Here is a 12,826-nt window from a genome sequence, read left to right on the forward strand (position 1 = left end):
GGCTGGGGAGAGGGAAGTCTGGGTCTCCCTGCTTAGGCTGCTACACCCGCGACCCGACCCCGGATAAGCGGAAGAGAATGGATGGATGGATGGATGGATTTCATTACAAACACAATATGTCAACATATTGTCACACTGTTTAGTGCAGTATTTCATCCTAAAGTACATATATTTGTGTATATTTTCTCAGTGACTTGGTGTCCTGCCTCCCACACTGACTTTGTTCCCTTCAACCTGTCTGTCTGTCAACTTAGAAAACACTGAATTGTTTCTTTGTTTTTTTGGTTTTTTTCTTTTTTACCTTTTTGCCCTTTTTGTAATAAACCCACATCCACTTACTAATCCAATGTGTCTTTTACTTCAACTAATACGTTAACTGTGGTGAAAGTGTGTCCTCACTGAGGTCGGCCAGGCAGGAGAGGGCAGCGGTCTGCAGTGCAGCGTTGTCGGGGAAAGTCTGACTGGCTCTCAGTGCCACTCTCTGAACGCCGTTCTGCACCAGGATGCTGTAGTAGCTCTCTGCGGAGTAAAACAAACACGACATGTATCAAACCGAAGCCTCTTTAAACTTATCAATCTTCAATAGCTATCTTTAAAAAAATAACAACATCAGTTTATCAACTTCAAACACGGCTGTATCGATTTCTCAAGTGATGTTATCTTTAACTGTCAACAAATGAGCAGATATGCCAAAGGTATTTATTGACAGAGCGCCACTTTATCGCCCGCCGCTGGAGGAAAACCAATGATGCTGTTACCCGAAAGTGAATGTGTGTGTGTTCTTTTTACCGTTAGCAAAATATCTCATGTATCACGGAACAGATTTGAATGAAACCTTTGGAGTCAATCCCATTCAAGATGGCTGCCACAGATAACTGACCTTGAGCTCAAAGAGCTGATATTTGATGTGGTAGTAGCTGAGGCTCATCCTCAACACAACCTTTAACGGTTAACTGATCAAGCAGCTTTCAGAAAACAGTCACTGGATGTAAATCTTCAAGGTCTTAATTGAAAATGGTTGTCACATCTAATTAGTCACCTCAGAAATGGCTGTAACTTGGTCAGTTTTACAGATATTGAGTTAAACTTTGCGTGGTAGTAGCTGATAGTCATCCTTATGTTATGTTAATGTAGGAACGTCAATGATGCCTGTTGATTTCAAGGTTCATGGGGTCAAAGGTTAAGGTCACAGGTAACCCCTTTGTTAAAAACTTGTCTCTGCTCCTACATGTGACCCTTTTGTTTCCTCCACCAAGGAAGTTCTGTTTTCAGTTGTTTGTCTGTCTGTTAGCAAAGATCAGGTAAAAACTAAACAGACTTGAATGAAATGTTCAGGAAATGTTGGGGTTGTCACAAAAACAATGGATTTCATTTTGGTGCTGATCCAGATTATGATCCGGATCGCACCATTTTATAATCACACTGCGGCCTTGGTAGATGTTTGTGTTAAGTTGTAAGTAGCATATTGTGCATGTGTGAAATGTAAGGTAGTGGGAGGCGGGGCGGGAGGTGGAGTTTTTTCCTTTTTTCTTATGTTGGGGATAGAGCGCGGGAGTGAAGGTTGTGAACGCAATGGCGACCATTAAAGTGTGAATGCTAACGTCAGCAGTGTGATTATTGAGTCAACAGTTTGCAGTCTCTGAGTGCTTCTAGTACTTTTGTTGTTTTCCAAAAGATACCACTTAAGTGTACAACAATTCTATAATTTGAAATATCTAATTTTAGGACATTTGCGATGACAGAAACGTCAAGTTTACACACAAATAAAAGCAAATCAACTCTATTAACATCTCAGCAAAGGAGGAGACCATTTGACTTCATGCTCTGACCTGACGTGAACCTCCTGATCAGGCAGCAGGCCGTCTCCTGCAGCTCCTCCACCTCAGGGAAGGCGTCCATGGCGGCGAGGACCACTCTGTAACACCGCGTGCTTCCTGACATCAGCACCTCCACGTTACTGGCTGGTGGATGAAAAGCACATTCTCTTAACTGAAGTGTTTTGGGAGGAAAAGTGTGTGTTCTTATGGCTGAATCCCACAGTTTAGAAGAAGTGTGAAAGATTTTAGACCAGTAATAGTATGCAAACTCTATTCAACACTCACAATTTGAACAGAGACATAAAGAAAGGTTTGACGCCTGGAATCCTCTCCTGAGCGTGCCAAAAGTTAAAAGTGAAAGGAACGTTTGCGACTGAAACTTTGTCATGTTCACTTTCAGACAGCTAAAAAAATATTCAGTGAAGTGAAACTCTCTCTTGTTCTTAGGATTGTTTTTTTTACAGCTTCTGCAATAAGAAAATCAGAATGTCATGTTATATTTGAGCTGCACATTTCAAAGCAAAGTTAAGATGTGTGAAGCCAGAAAACCTCCTGAATAATGTGACACTGTTCAGAAAGGAAACATACCAACCACCGTAACCATATAGAATCTCACTAAACACAAAACAAATAACTGATCATTTAATAAAGTAAAACCAAGTCTCATTTTAGACAATGAAACAGCATGACCCTCTCTGATTTCTATTTCTTGTAGGTTTACAACTTGAACTTAAATTTTATTTTTAAAGAATTTAAATTATTGTGGGTACTTTAATTAATGAGTAACCAGTAAAGACACACTTATTACTTATTTGGCTGTTTTTCTTCTGTTTCTGACATGATTTCTGATTTGCTGCAGTTTCGGAAAAACACACAAAAAGTAGATCAAAACATGCAGCTCAGCTGTGAATAATGTGCTGTGACTTTCAGTAATTGTACATTATGGCGTAAATAGCTTTTGATAAAGCAATTGAGAAAACCCAGTCCTATTTGGAGCTCCATAGCTCAGACATACACTCATCCGCCACTTTATTAGGTACACCTTGCTGATACTGGATTTGACCAGCGTTTGCCTTCAGCACTACCTTGTCATGTCATAGATTCAACAAGTTGTTGGCAACATTCCTCAGAGATGTTGGTCCATATTGACATGTTAGCATCACACAGTTGCTGCAGATTTATCAGCTACGTGTCTGTGAAGTGAATCTCCCAATTCACCACATCTCAATGGTGATCATTTGGACTGAGATCTGGTGACTGGAGAGGCCACTGGAGGTCACTGAATCCAGACTCATCAGACCAGGCAATGTTTTTCCAATCTGTTATTGTCTTATTGAGTCTGTGTGAATTGAAACTTCGGTTTCCAGTTCTTAGCTGACAGGAGTGGCTCCTGGTGTGATCTTCTGCTGCTGCAGCCCATCTGCTTCAAGGTTAGACATGTTGTGGGTTCACACATGGTTTTCTGCAGACCTTTGTTTGGAACAAGTGGTCATTTAAGCTACTGTTGCCTTTATGTCGTCTCAGATCAGTCTGCCCATTCTCCTATGACATTAACAAGGCTTTTTAGTCCACACAAATGCTGCTCACTGGATAGTTTCTCTTTTTTTGGACAAACCTTTTTGAACCCTAGAGATAGTTGTGTGTAAAAATCTGAGTAGATCAGCAGCTTCTGAAATACTCAAACCAGCCCATCTGGCACCAACAACCATGCCACATTCAAACTCACTGAAGTCCCGTTTCTTCCTCATTCTGATGGGCAGTTTGACTTTCAGCAAGTCGTTTTCACCATGTCTAAAGGCACTGAGCTGCTGCCATGTGATTGGTTGATCAGCTTTTTCTGTTAACAAGTAATTGAACAAATGTACCTAATAAAAGGGCCAGTGACTGTACTTCACAGTAGAAACATCATTCAAAGTTTAAACGGTCATTGAAAGTTGGACTTTACTGACGGAACAGGCATTTTGATATGTTTTAGGGTTTTTGCACAATTACAGTTTAAGTTTTATGACTTTTGAAAATTTTACCACAGAATGTTCAGCTGAGGGTATGAGGTCACACCAACTTTTGAGCAGTGTAACCTTTCCGTTTTCTTGCATATTCTTCTTATTTTCAGACTTTGCACTTTGTATACAGTTTATACGTCAAAACATAGACATATTTGTCTCTTTCACATGGTCTGTTTCTCACTGCTGAAGAACTTACGGTTTCCTCTCCAATGACCCCAGAGTGCAGTGCACACATCCAAACTCTCATTGATTTCCATTGTATTTGAGCTCTGAATTTTCTCCTCAAAACTGGAAGCAAAGACTCTTTTTAACTTGTCATATCTCCTACATAACAACACTGCAGGCACATGTGCAACAACCAGGGCAAGTTATAGTTTCAGCACAGTGACTGTTTGAGGTTTACTTTCTACTGCGCTTTTCTGTTGTCCTGCCTTTTTATAACCCAACAGAGACTGCAATACTTGTCCACACGTTTGTTCCTGACCTATTGAGCTGCTCTCTGTGCGGTGTCGCCAACTCTGAGCTCTTTTAACAACATGCTCAAATATACTGAGATCAGGAGACGCTTACGCACAGGTGAACTTACGCGAACTAACTACGAGACTACTGTTTGCTCTCTAAAGGGCACAGAGTGCAGTTTTCTCTCATATTTTAGTGGGAATTTGCCTTATTTTCATTGAACAGCAGCTCGCTAGCTCAGACAAACTCGCATCAGGCCCTAAAAGAATTAGGATTTCCTGCATTCTGCTTATTCATCTGATGATGATCATGGAAAACGTAGGAAAATTTGATCTGGTTATGGAAATAACTTACAGCTTTTTCAGAAGTTGCTTTGTTTCGTACCACGAGGAAATTTCCATGAGGATTTGTTTTTGCGAGCTGACCAATCCAGTTCTTAAAATTGCTTTTCTAATGAAGCAGCACAACATCAGCCATGTTTTTTAAAGCTCTCAGTGCAATCAGATTACAACAAGATAGCAAGGAAAGCACTGCAGTGACACTATGGTTCCCACATAAAGATCGTCTTTCATTTGATGACATCGTGCAGGCTAAGTACTATTTTTCTGCTGCAGTGCTGCACAGTGCTACACGTTGCCAGGAACATTAATTTATGCTGCACAGGTCTTACCTGTACGAGCCAGAAGGAACAACACTTTCAGAGCCTGCATGAGCAGCTCCGGGCTGTCTGGGAACATCTTCAGAGCAGAAAGAACCACAACATGATCCCGGTTCTCCACAAAGTCCACAAGATGGTCATCACTTACTGGAAACAGAAATGTAAAAAAAAAAAAAAATCAGCTTAAGTCAACTGCATTTAGTCACACGAAAAATAAACGCTGTTTTAATTCTACGGTGCTAAACGTCAAGAAGAGTGTCTACGAAAATTCTGATTTAAAAGACTTGTCATGGTTTTTGATGATCAGTTAGTGGGGTTTTATGGAAAGGTTGTGATTAATTAATATCTTACCTATTTTAGATAACACTTTGAATGACCTCAGCTTCAAGAAACAGAGTTTTACTGACCAGATCGATGGACTAATGGCTAGTCCAAGAGAGGTCAAAAACAAAAGTGGATTGATGGCATCTTAAAACAACACCCACAGATAAAATGTCCTAGGAGTTACTGCAAACACTGATTTACAAACCTTAGCATTGGTGTCAACTATAAAAAGACTTTTATAGTTCCATGCAAGAACAATTAGTAGTAACAGCTAGCTGTAGCACAACCAAGGCAGCCTGGGGCACTTCCTCCAAGACTATCATAATAATGCTGCCAGAATATTGTGTGTAAAAACTGTGTAATGCAAAACTGACAAATGTGTAAAGGTTTATAAAACAGTTTCTGTATGAACTACTATGAGAATTTGAAGACTTGAGTCATTTTAACATAGCAGCGAGCCGTTTTGGAAGTAGATTTGTTCTGATTGGTCGTTAGCTCGCCATTACAGTCAGACCATTTCATTTAAAGTTCTGAAATGACCAACTTACAGAAATAAACCACAATAAATCATTTTCATATGATTTATGATGGCATCTTTTCATCAGCTACTCAGCATTAGCACAGCAGAGTCATACTGTATAACTCTAAACACAGAAAGGATTGTTATTAATTATACTGTCTCAACTAAAGTCTGGCTTTTGGTTGGTTAATGTTGGTTCTTTGGGTTTATTGGTTCCCAAAGTTTTCGGCTTCTGACCCACAAAATAACAATGGCAGAATGTGTTCTTTGGGTAAAGTACACTAACATTGCAATTAAACAAGGGTTATAATTACAAAAACCAACTATTATAATAACACATTTCATTTCTCACTATACTGATTGCAAAAAAAAGTAAATTATTTTTAAATGTAATTTTGTTTCTGGAAATCATCTTAAGACTCCAAACCATGTTTTGAGGGCCATCGTGGTGTTCCAAACCCCACCTTTGGAAACCAATGCTCTGGATAACACAGAGCCAGGAAAACAAAAACACACTGCAACAGAAAATGTCTGGATATACCTGCCACAGGACATTAAATCAAAGAAACTTGATATTTGCTTGCTGTTATAACAGTTCAGTGTGTCTGGCCACCTCTGTCCAGCAGCGGCTGCAGAACTCCACAACCCTGGAGCTGCACTTCCTCACTGGTAGGAAAAGTCTTCATCGCTTGCACCACCAGGCTGAATACATCCTCTTCCAAATCCAGCACCAGCGGAGGAATCATATCTGTCCAATAATGAAGACAAATGTAAAAGAAAAACATATTTCATAGGTGACTTTTCATTCACTTCTGGCCTACTTCAATTTCAAACATTATCTAAATTGAACCTCCTACTCAACTATTTAAGGTTTTACAATCAACAAGAACAAACAAGGAGATAAAAGTTATACTCATTGCTGTTTAACTTGGATTAGAAACCATCAGATGGTCTACCTTTCCATAGAGTTTTACTTTCCAGACTTCATATTTGATAAGTGCTTAATATCTCACAATAATTTGGTGTAATGTCCATAAAGCCTCCTACTCCTCTCCTCTGCCAGTCATGGTAAGGTCTGGGTTTTCTCCTCCTAATCTTCTTCTTCTGGCATCCATCCCTTCTCTTTCAAGCAGGTCTTGCAGGAGGATAACAATCTGGAGCAAAGCTACATGATCCAGAGAGCCCATACTCCTTGATGGCTAGACTGAGACTGATGAAATTGCGAGATTCTGCAGCATTTTATACCTTATCATGGAACATTCTGGTAGCATTCTCGGTACACTCGAGACATGCATGTTACAGTCTAAATATATTTGAAGTACATTTTAAGTATTCAAGCTGCATTCTGTTTTATTTCTTGGACATTCGAAGCATATTCAGCACCTATTCCAGTAGCATTTTCACTGCATTTAAGGTGACTTTGTACAGCATTTAAGACACCTTCCAATCAAACATCAAGAGGTATTTGGCCAGCTATTGAACCAAAGTGCTTTCTAAATATTCTGACTGCATTCTAAATGTTCATACTGTGTCCCAACAACTACATTCGAGCTGCATTCAAAAGCTAATACACCAAGAATGTGCAAGAATCAATCAAGGTGAGTTCAGTGTGCTTTCAAAGTATTTGAACAACATTCTTACAAAGCTGTAAGAAATTTTGGTCACTTTTGAAGTTCCCGCCAGAATGTGGCACAAAATTGGAAAATTCTTCATTACAGCTGGTCCTGTTTGATTCCTGCTGATTCCCAGAAAGTCCGACGGGGGCAATAGAGATAAAAATAATGCAAACAGGCTGTTCTGAGAAAGAGGCTGAAATGTTGCTCTAAAAATAGATCATTAGCCATGCGGCTTGGAAGAGGGAATCCCACATTCCAGATAACCGGTTAGATAATTACAGGCTGTTTTTAACTTTTACCTGCCTTTCTAGAGTGAGTATGTGTTTTACTTTTAAATTGCCTAACATACATGTACATTGATTACAACAGCCTCAACATCAAATTCACTGATAACCACGTTACAGTGCAATACTCTGTGAGGAAACATTAAGTAACAGGTGGTTTTAATGCTGAGATTTAAATTTACCTGCAAAGTTACAGTGAAAGGTAAGAAATTCCTGAGTACCAGCAGAAGTAATCACCTGATCTGAGCAGCAGCGCCAGCGCTCTGAGGCCAACCATGGTCACTCGACAGTCTGAGCTGTACTGAGACAGCACTTTCACCACCTGCCTGGGAAATAAATCAGAAAAGGAACAAACCAAATCAGGGCTGTAAAGTCTTCAATTGTCTGCTTTCAAAAACTTCTTCACATGAAACATATCACCCACTGCCTTGAATGTTAAAGTGTTGAACTACGATCATCTTGTCTTGAGAAATAACAAAGTAAAAGCTGTTTTGGTCAAAACATAAAATTAACATTAGATGCGACCTCATGCAGTATCACATGATCTGTTAGTGCCCAGAGTACGGGTTGTTGACTATCAGCTATTATCACATCCAATTTTACCTCAATATCTGTGAAATATGTTTAGTTATCGCCATTTATGTGTTAGCTAAGGTCAATTAGCTGTGGGGGCCATCTTGAATTGAGTTGCCTTCATAAGTAAATCAGTGGTAGATGTACATCCAATGATTACTTTCTGAGAGTTTCACTAAAATCCATCCAGTGGTTCATCAGATATTTTGCTAACAGATGAAAAGGGTCAACTCTAACAGTTAATGCCAAGCTTTTAAGCAAAGATGTCTAATGTGTCACGGTCAGTGTACGCATTGGGGACATCGCTCAGCTACTACCAAACCAAATTTTTGTTCAATATCTGTAGAACTGCCTGAGTTATTGCCATTTTTTGTGTTTCCCAAGTTCAGTTGGCTGTGGTGACCATCTTGAATGGGGTTGACTCCAAAAAGTTAATGAATTGTAGATGTTAACTTAGTGATTACTTTCTGGAAGTTTCAACAAAATTTGCCCAGTGGCTAATGAGATTTCTTGCTAACGGACAGACACAGCAACACAGGCAAAAACATTAAGCCCGCCCTTATGCTGGTGGTTGATGAATCTGATTGGTTGATCAACTGGTCTGTCTGATACAGTCACCTGAGTAAAAACAATTCTGCCTGAAGACCTCAGATAAGAATATCAGATTGTTTTTTATACCAACACAAAACTACTCTAATAAAATCAAGCTGGTGAAAAAGTGTCATGTCATAAAATAAAAAATGTAGACATGATTAAAATAAATTATTTTACTTTTCCCCCCATTATTGGGAGCATTCAGGTTCTTCTCTGACAGTTTATCACTGTTCAAAGATGAACACTATGTTGTGTGGACACCATGTTATGATTGAATCGTGTACTTTTGTGTGAAACATGCCATCGTGATAAACATTCAGTCACTTGTGCACAGCCAATGACTCTGTCGTCACTTACTGGTGCGCTCCAAGCACCTCCCACTCCATGGCGACATCCAGAGTTTGGGTGAGCTCCTCCAGCGTACAGGGGCATATTTCAATCAGCTGACACAGCAATGACCAGCCCACCTGCACAAAACAAAAGCTCACTTTATTTGATTTATTTGAAAAGTCTATTCTCTTTCAGTTCTTGGGTTTTACTTATCAGGACACAATAAAGGTCATCTGGTTTTTACCAGATTCTGAAATTGTTTTAATCTAACGGCAAGTGAACAAAAAACACAAACCAGATTCCATCATGCCATTATTAAATAAACAAAAATTTAGCCAAAAAGAAAAAGCTGTGTGAAAAACTAAGTCTAGTCTTGCTGCTTCCACAGGATTTAGGAGGTTCAGTATCATCCAGGTGCTGCTGATCAAATGTATTGATTAACTTATCATCATCAATGTGTCCACCTCTATAAAAGGAGGAGTTTGGTTGGTTTGCTGCTCAGGGTCATACAGGTGTATGTTAACATAATGCCAAAAAGAAAAGACATCCGCAGGCCTCAGTTAGCAAGTAAAAGGGTACAGTTCAACACAGGGCAACTACAAAAAGACTGAACAAGTATGGCTTTTAGGAAAAGTAGGAGAAACCGTATTGTATCTAAAAAAGATGGCAGAATAACTTAGGTTTGTAAAGTTTAATCTGAATGAATCACAGGACTTCTGGATCAATGTTTTTTAGACAGATGAGACCGAAGTGAAGATGTTAACCTATAATTCAAAGTGCCATGTTTGATGAAAACAACACAGCACAAGAACTTCATTCGACTGTCTAGCATAGTGGTGCAAAAGTGATGATTTGGACTTGGTCTGCAGCCGCAGGACCTGTGCTCCTTGTAGTCATTGAGTCGACCATGAACTTCTCTGTATACTAAATGTTAATAGAATAAAATGTTTGATCATCTGTCTGACAGCTGAAGCTTGGACCAAACTGGGTCATAAAACAGAACAATGATCCCAAGCACAGCAGCTAATCTACAACAGAGTGGCTAAAAAGAAAAAAATCAAGGTGCCGCAATGGTCCAGCCAAAGTAAAAACCTCAACCTAACTGAGATGTTGTGGTGGGACCTTAAGATACCTGAGCAAAAACTTATGTCTACAAACCTCAGTGAACTGAAGCAACACTGGAAAGAACAGTGGGCCAAAAATTATTCTTCAACCATGTGAGAGACTGATAAGGTCCAACAGAAAACAACTGCTGAAAGTTATGCCTTCTGAAGGAGGTTCCACAAGATGCTGGATCATGAGGTGGACTCAGTTTTTCACTCATAGTTTTTCCATTTTGGCTTCATTTTAGTTTCAGACATAATTATCTAGTGGAATCTGTTATGCGTTTCGTTCACTTGAGGATTTTAATAATTTTAAAACCGGGTAAAGATTACATCAAATTTAAGATTTCTATACCTAAAACCCTAAAACTGACAAAGACTGAATGTATTATTTAAACATATAACATGGGAAAACTCAAATCAAGAACTTCACTAAATGAAAGAATAATTTAACAAGCAAGAAGCTTTCTGCAAAACATGTCTGAGCTCGTACACAGCCTCTTTATGGTACTTTCAATTTTGTTGCGCTGTAAGCTCACCTCTGATGAATTACAGCACACCATGGTCACAAGATGCCATAAACAAGTTGGATCAGGCATAGACAGGTCATTTATGGTTAACTTTCTAACCACATATAGAGCACAGGCTGCACTTTGTGGTTTCTATCTGCTACATGAAAACTGAAGCCCACTGCCAAAATAAAAGCTAAAGGAGGAGTATTTTAGTAAGAAATGAAGTGACAGATTACCCGCTGGACCCCTATGCTGCTGATGTAAGATGACAGCACCACCATGAGGGGAAGGTGAACCCTTTTGTCTTCAAACAGCTCGGCTGCTGCAACGGAAAGAAGCAGAAATAGAACAAGATGGGAAAAGTTCAAATTAAATGAAGACATCCTGGATTTTATTTTATTTTATCCAAATAAATGTATAAAAATGCATGTTAAAAATAGACTAAAAATGAGTATTGCAACCAAACTACCATTGCAAAAGCAGAATGAATAACTCCAAGTGTTTTTAAGTTTTATTTTTCTTAAATGAAGTTTTTACACAATAAAGACAGCATCATTGTTTTAAAACAGGGCTCATACTTTAAGACTAAATCAGTCGATTTCGCTCTTTTTAGCCTCTGGGTTTATTTGGGGACACATTTCAAGAGTCTGTGAGTTTTTAACATCAGATCAGTGTGAATGGCTCCAAAAGTTTAAACCTTTTAAAACCTAAAGTCAGCTTAATGGCAAACAACTGCAACTGCACATTTAAGTATTAACACATAATAATATATCAAACAGAAGGGCCAAAATTATAGCTTCTTTAACGTTTTCCTGCTAAATTTACCATTTGTGTGGACATTGAACAAATAGATAAATAAATCTAGTGAAGGAAGTGCAAACTGCATGTACCTGATGATAAACTGAGTGAAATGTGTGTGTAATAAAATTTGTTTACTGTACCATGACTGAAACGTACGAGTTTTATTTTTCTATCGTTATCAAGACCGTGTGTTGACTTCCATTCATCATCCTTTCATTTCTGTAGCCTAACTTGACCCCAACCCTAAAACTACCAGTACTTACCAAACCCTAACCTAACTCAACTCACACCTTAACCCTAAACTTGACCTCTAACCCCTCCAAAATGGCGCCTGAACACATGAGGGTCGGGCTTTGGTCCCCAAAAGTTGCAGAGGGTCCTGACGAGCTAGTGTGCATGGGAGTAAAGGTCCCCAAAAGGTACCAAAAACAGACAAACACACACACACAGTAGGCCTGTTTATTACCAGCAGCTTGATGCACACACAGGAACAGTTTCCTACCATGGTCAGTGTGCGCCAGGAAAAGTAGATCCTGGATAATCTGAATCAGAGCAGGCAGCTGACTGTCCTCTTTTGGGGTTTTCAGGCGCACCAAAAGCTTCTTCAGTCTTTCCTCCAGTTCCTCTTTATTACCCATGGTCTTCGAGATGACGCTGCCCAGCTGAGACCGTGCCGTGCATCGACTGAGGTCGGTCAGCGCTGAGAGGAAACAGCGAACCGCCGCATGACGCCGCAGCGCTGCCCGGGGAGCTCCAGCAGGCTGTCAGGACTCACACAGGGCTTCTGCCCCGGTGGGGACATCCCCGACCTGCGATAACTTCCCTGTTTTCGGCTCTGAAAAAAAAACAAAAAAAAAACGTGTTCCTTATTTTGTCGAGCCGGAGATTTCCTGACACTTCTGTGGTTCCTGCGTTGGACAGGCGTGTTCCTGCTTCCCTGCGGTCACATCATATGACTCAACTCAGCACAAAAAAAAAAAAAAAACTGCGGCGGGGAAGTTTTGTCACACAAGTTTACTTTTATTAAAGACTCGGAGGGCATGTGCGGCGACAGCAACCATCTTAAAAGTATTTAAGTAATGTCTATATGATCTGCGCAACAGCCTTTAAAGCCTCTCGGTCCCATTTCACAGATTTATGACGAAGGGCAAGATGAACATCGACACTGATTCATAACATTTCTTACTGCGCGTTTGTGAAAGACATGAGGAAAGTTTTTGCAGGGTAGA

General features: G+C 39.7%; 1 protein-coding gene across 3 annotated transcripts in view; it reads right to left on the reverse strand.

Moving 5' to 3' along the window:
* The window catches only part of lrrk2 (leucine-rich repeat kinase 2), a 47,812-nt gene extending 35,251 nt beyond the window's left edge, over window positions 1–12,561 (reverse strand). The window contains exons 1-8 of one of the 3 annotated variants that reach the window (XM_037978351.1): window positions 12,064–12,561; window positions 11,033–11,118; window positions 9,209–9,318; window positions 7,922–8,010; window positions 6,398–6,532; window positions 4,953–5,087; window positions 1,830–1,961; window positions 400–519 (exon numbers count right to left, since the gene is read on the reverse strand). In XM_037978351.1, coding sequence (XP_037834279.1) covers window positions 400–519; window positions 1,830–1,961; window positions 4,953–5,087; window positions 6,398–6,532; window positions 7,922–8,010; window positions 9,209–9,318; window positions 11,033–11,118; window positions 12,064–12,235 — 979 coding nt within the window. In that variant the 5' untranslated portion in view covers window positions 12,236–12,561. The remainder of the gene's footprint in view (window positions 1–399; window positions 520–1,829; window positions 1,962–4,952; window positions 5,088–6,397; window positions 6,533–7,921; window positions 8,011–9,208; window positions 9,319–11,032; window positions 11,119–12,063) is intronic. The other 2 variants (XM_037978352.1, XM_017430227.3) reach the window with 2 other exon arrangements.
* Between the last annotated feature and the right edge of the window lie 265 nt (window positions 12,562–12,826).

This window comes from Kryptolebias marmoratus, linkage group LG11 (genome assembly GCF_001649575.2).
Source record: "Kryptolebias marmoratus isolate JLee-2015 linkage group LG11, ASM164957v2, whole genome shotgun sequence".
Lineage (NCBI taxonomy): Eukaryota > Metazoa > Chordata > Actinopteri > Cyprinodontiformes > Rivulidae > Kryptolebias > Kryptolebias marmoratus.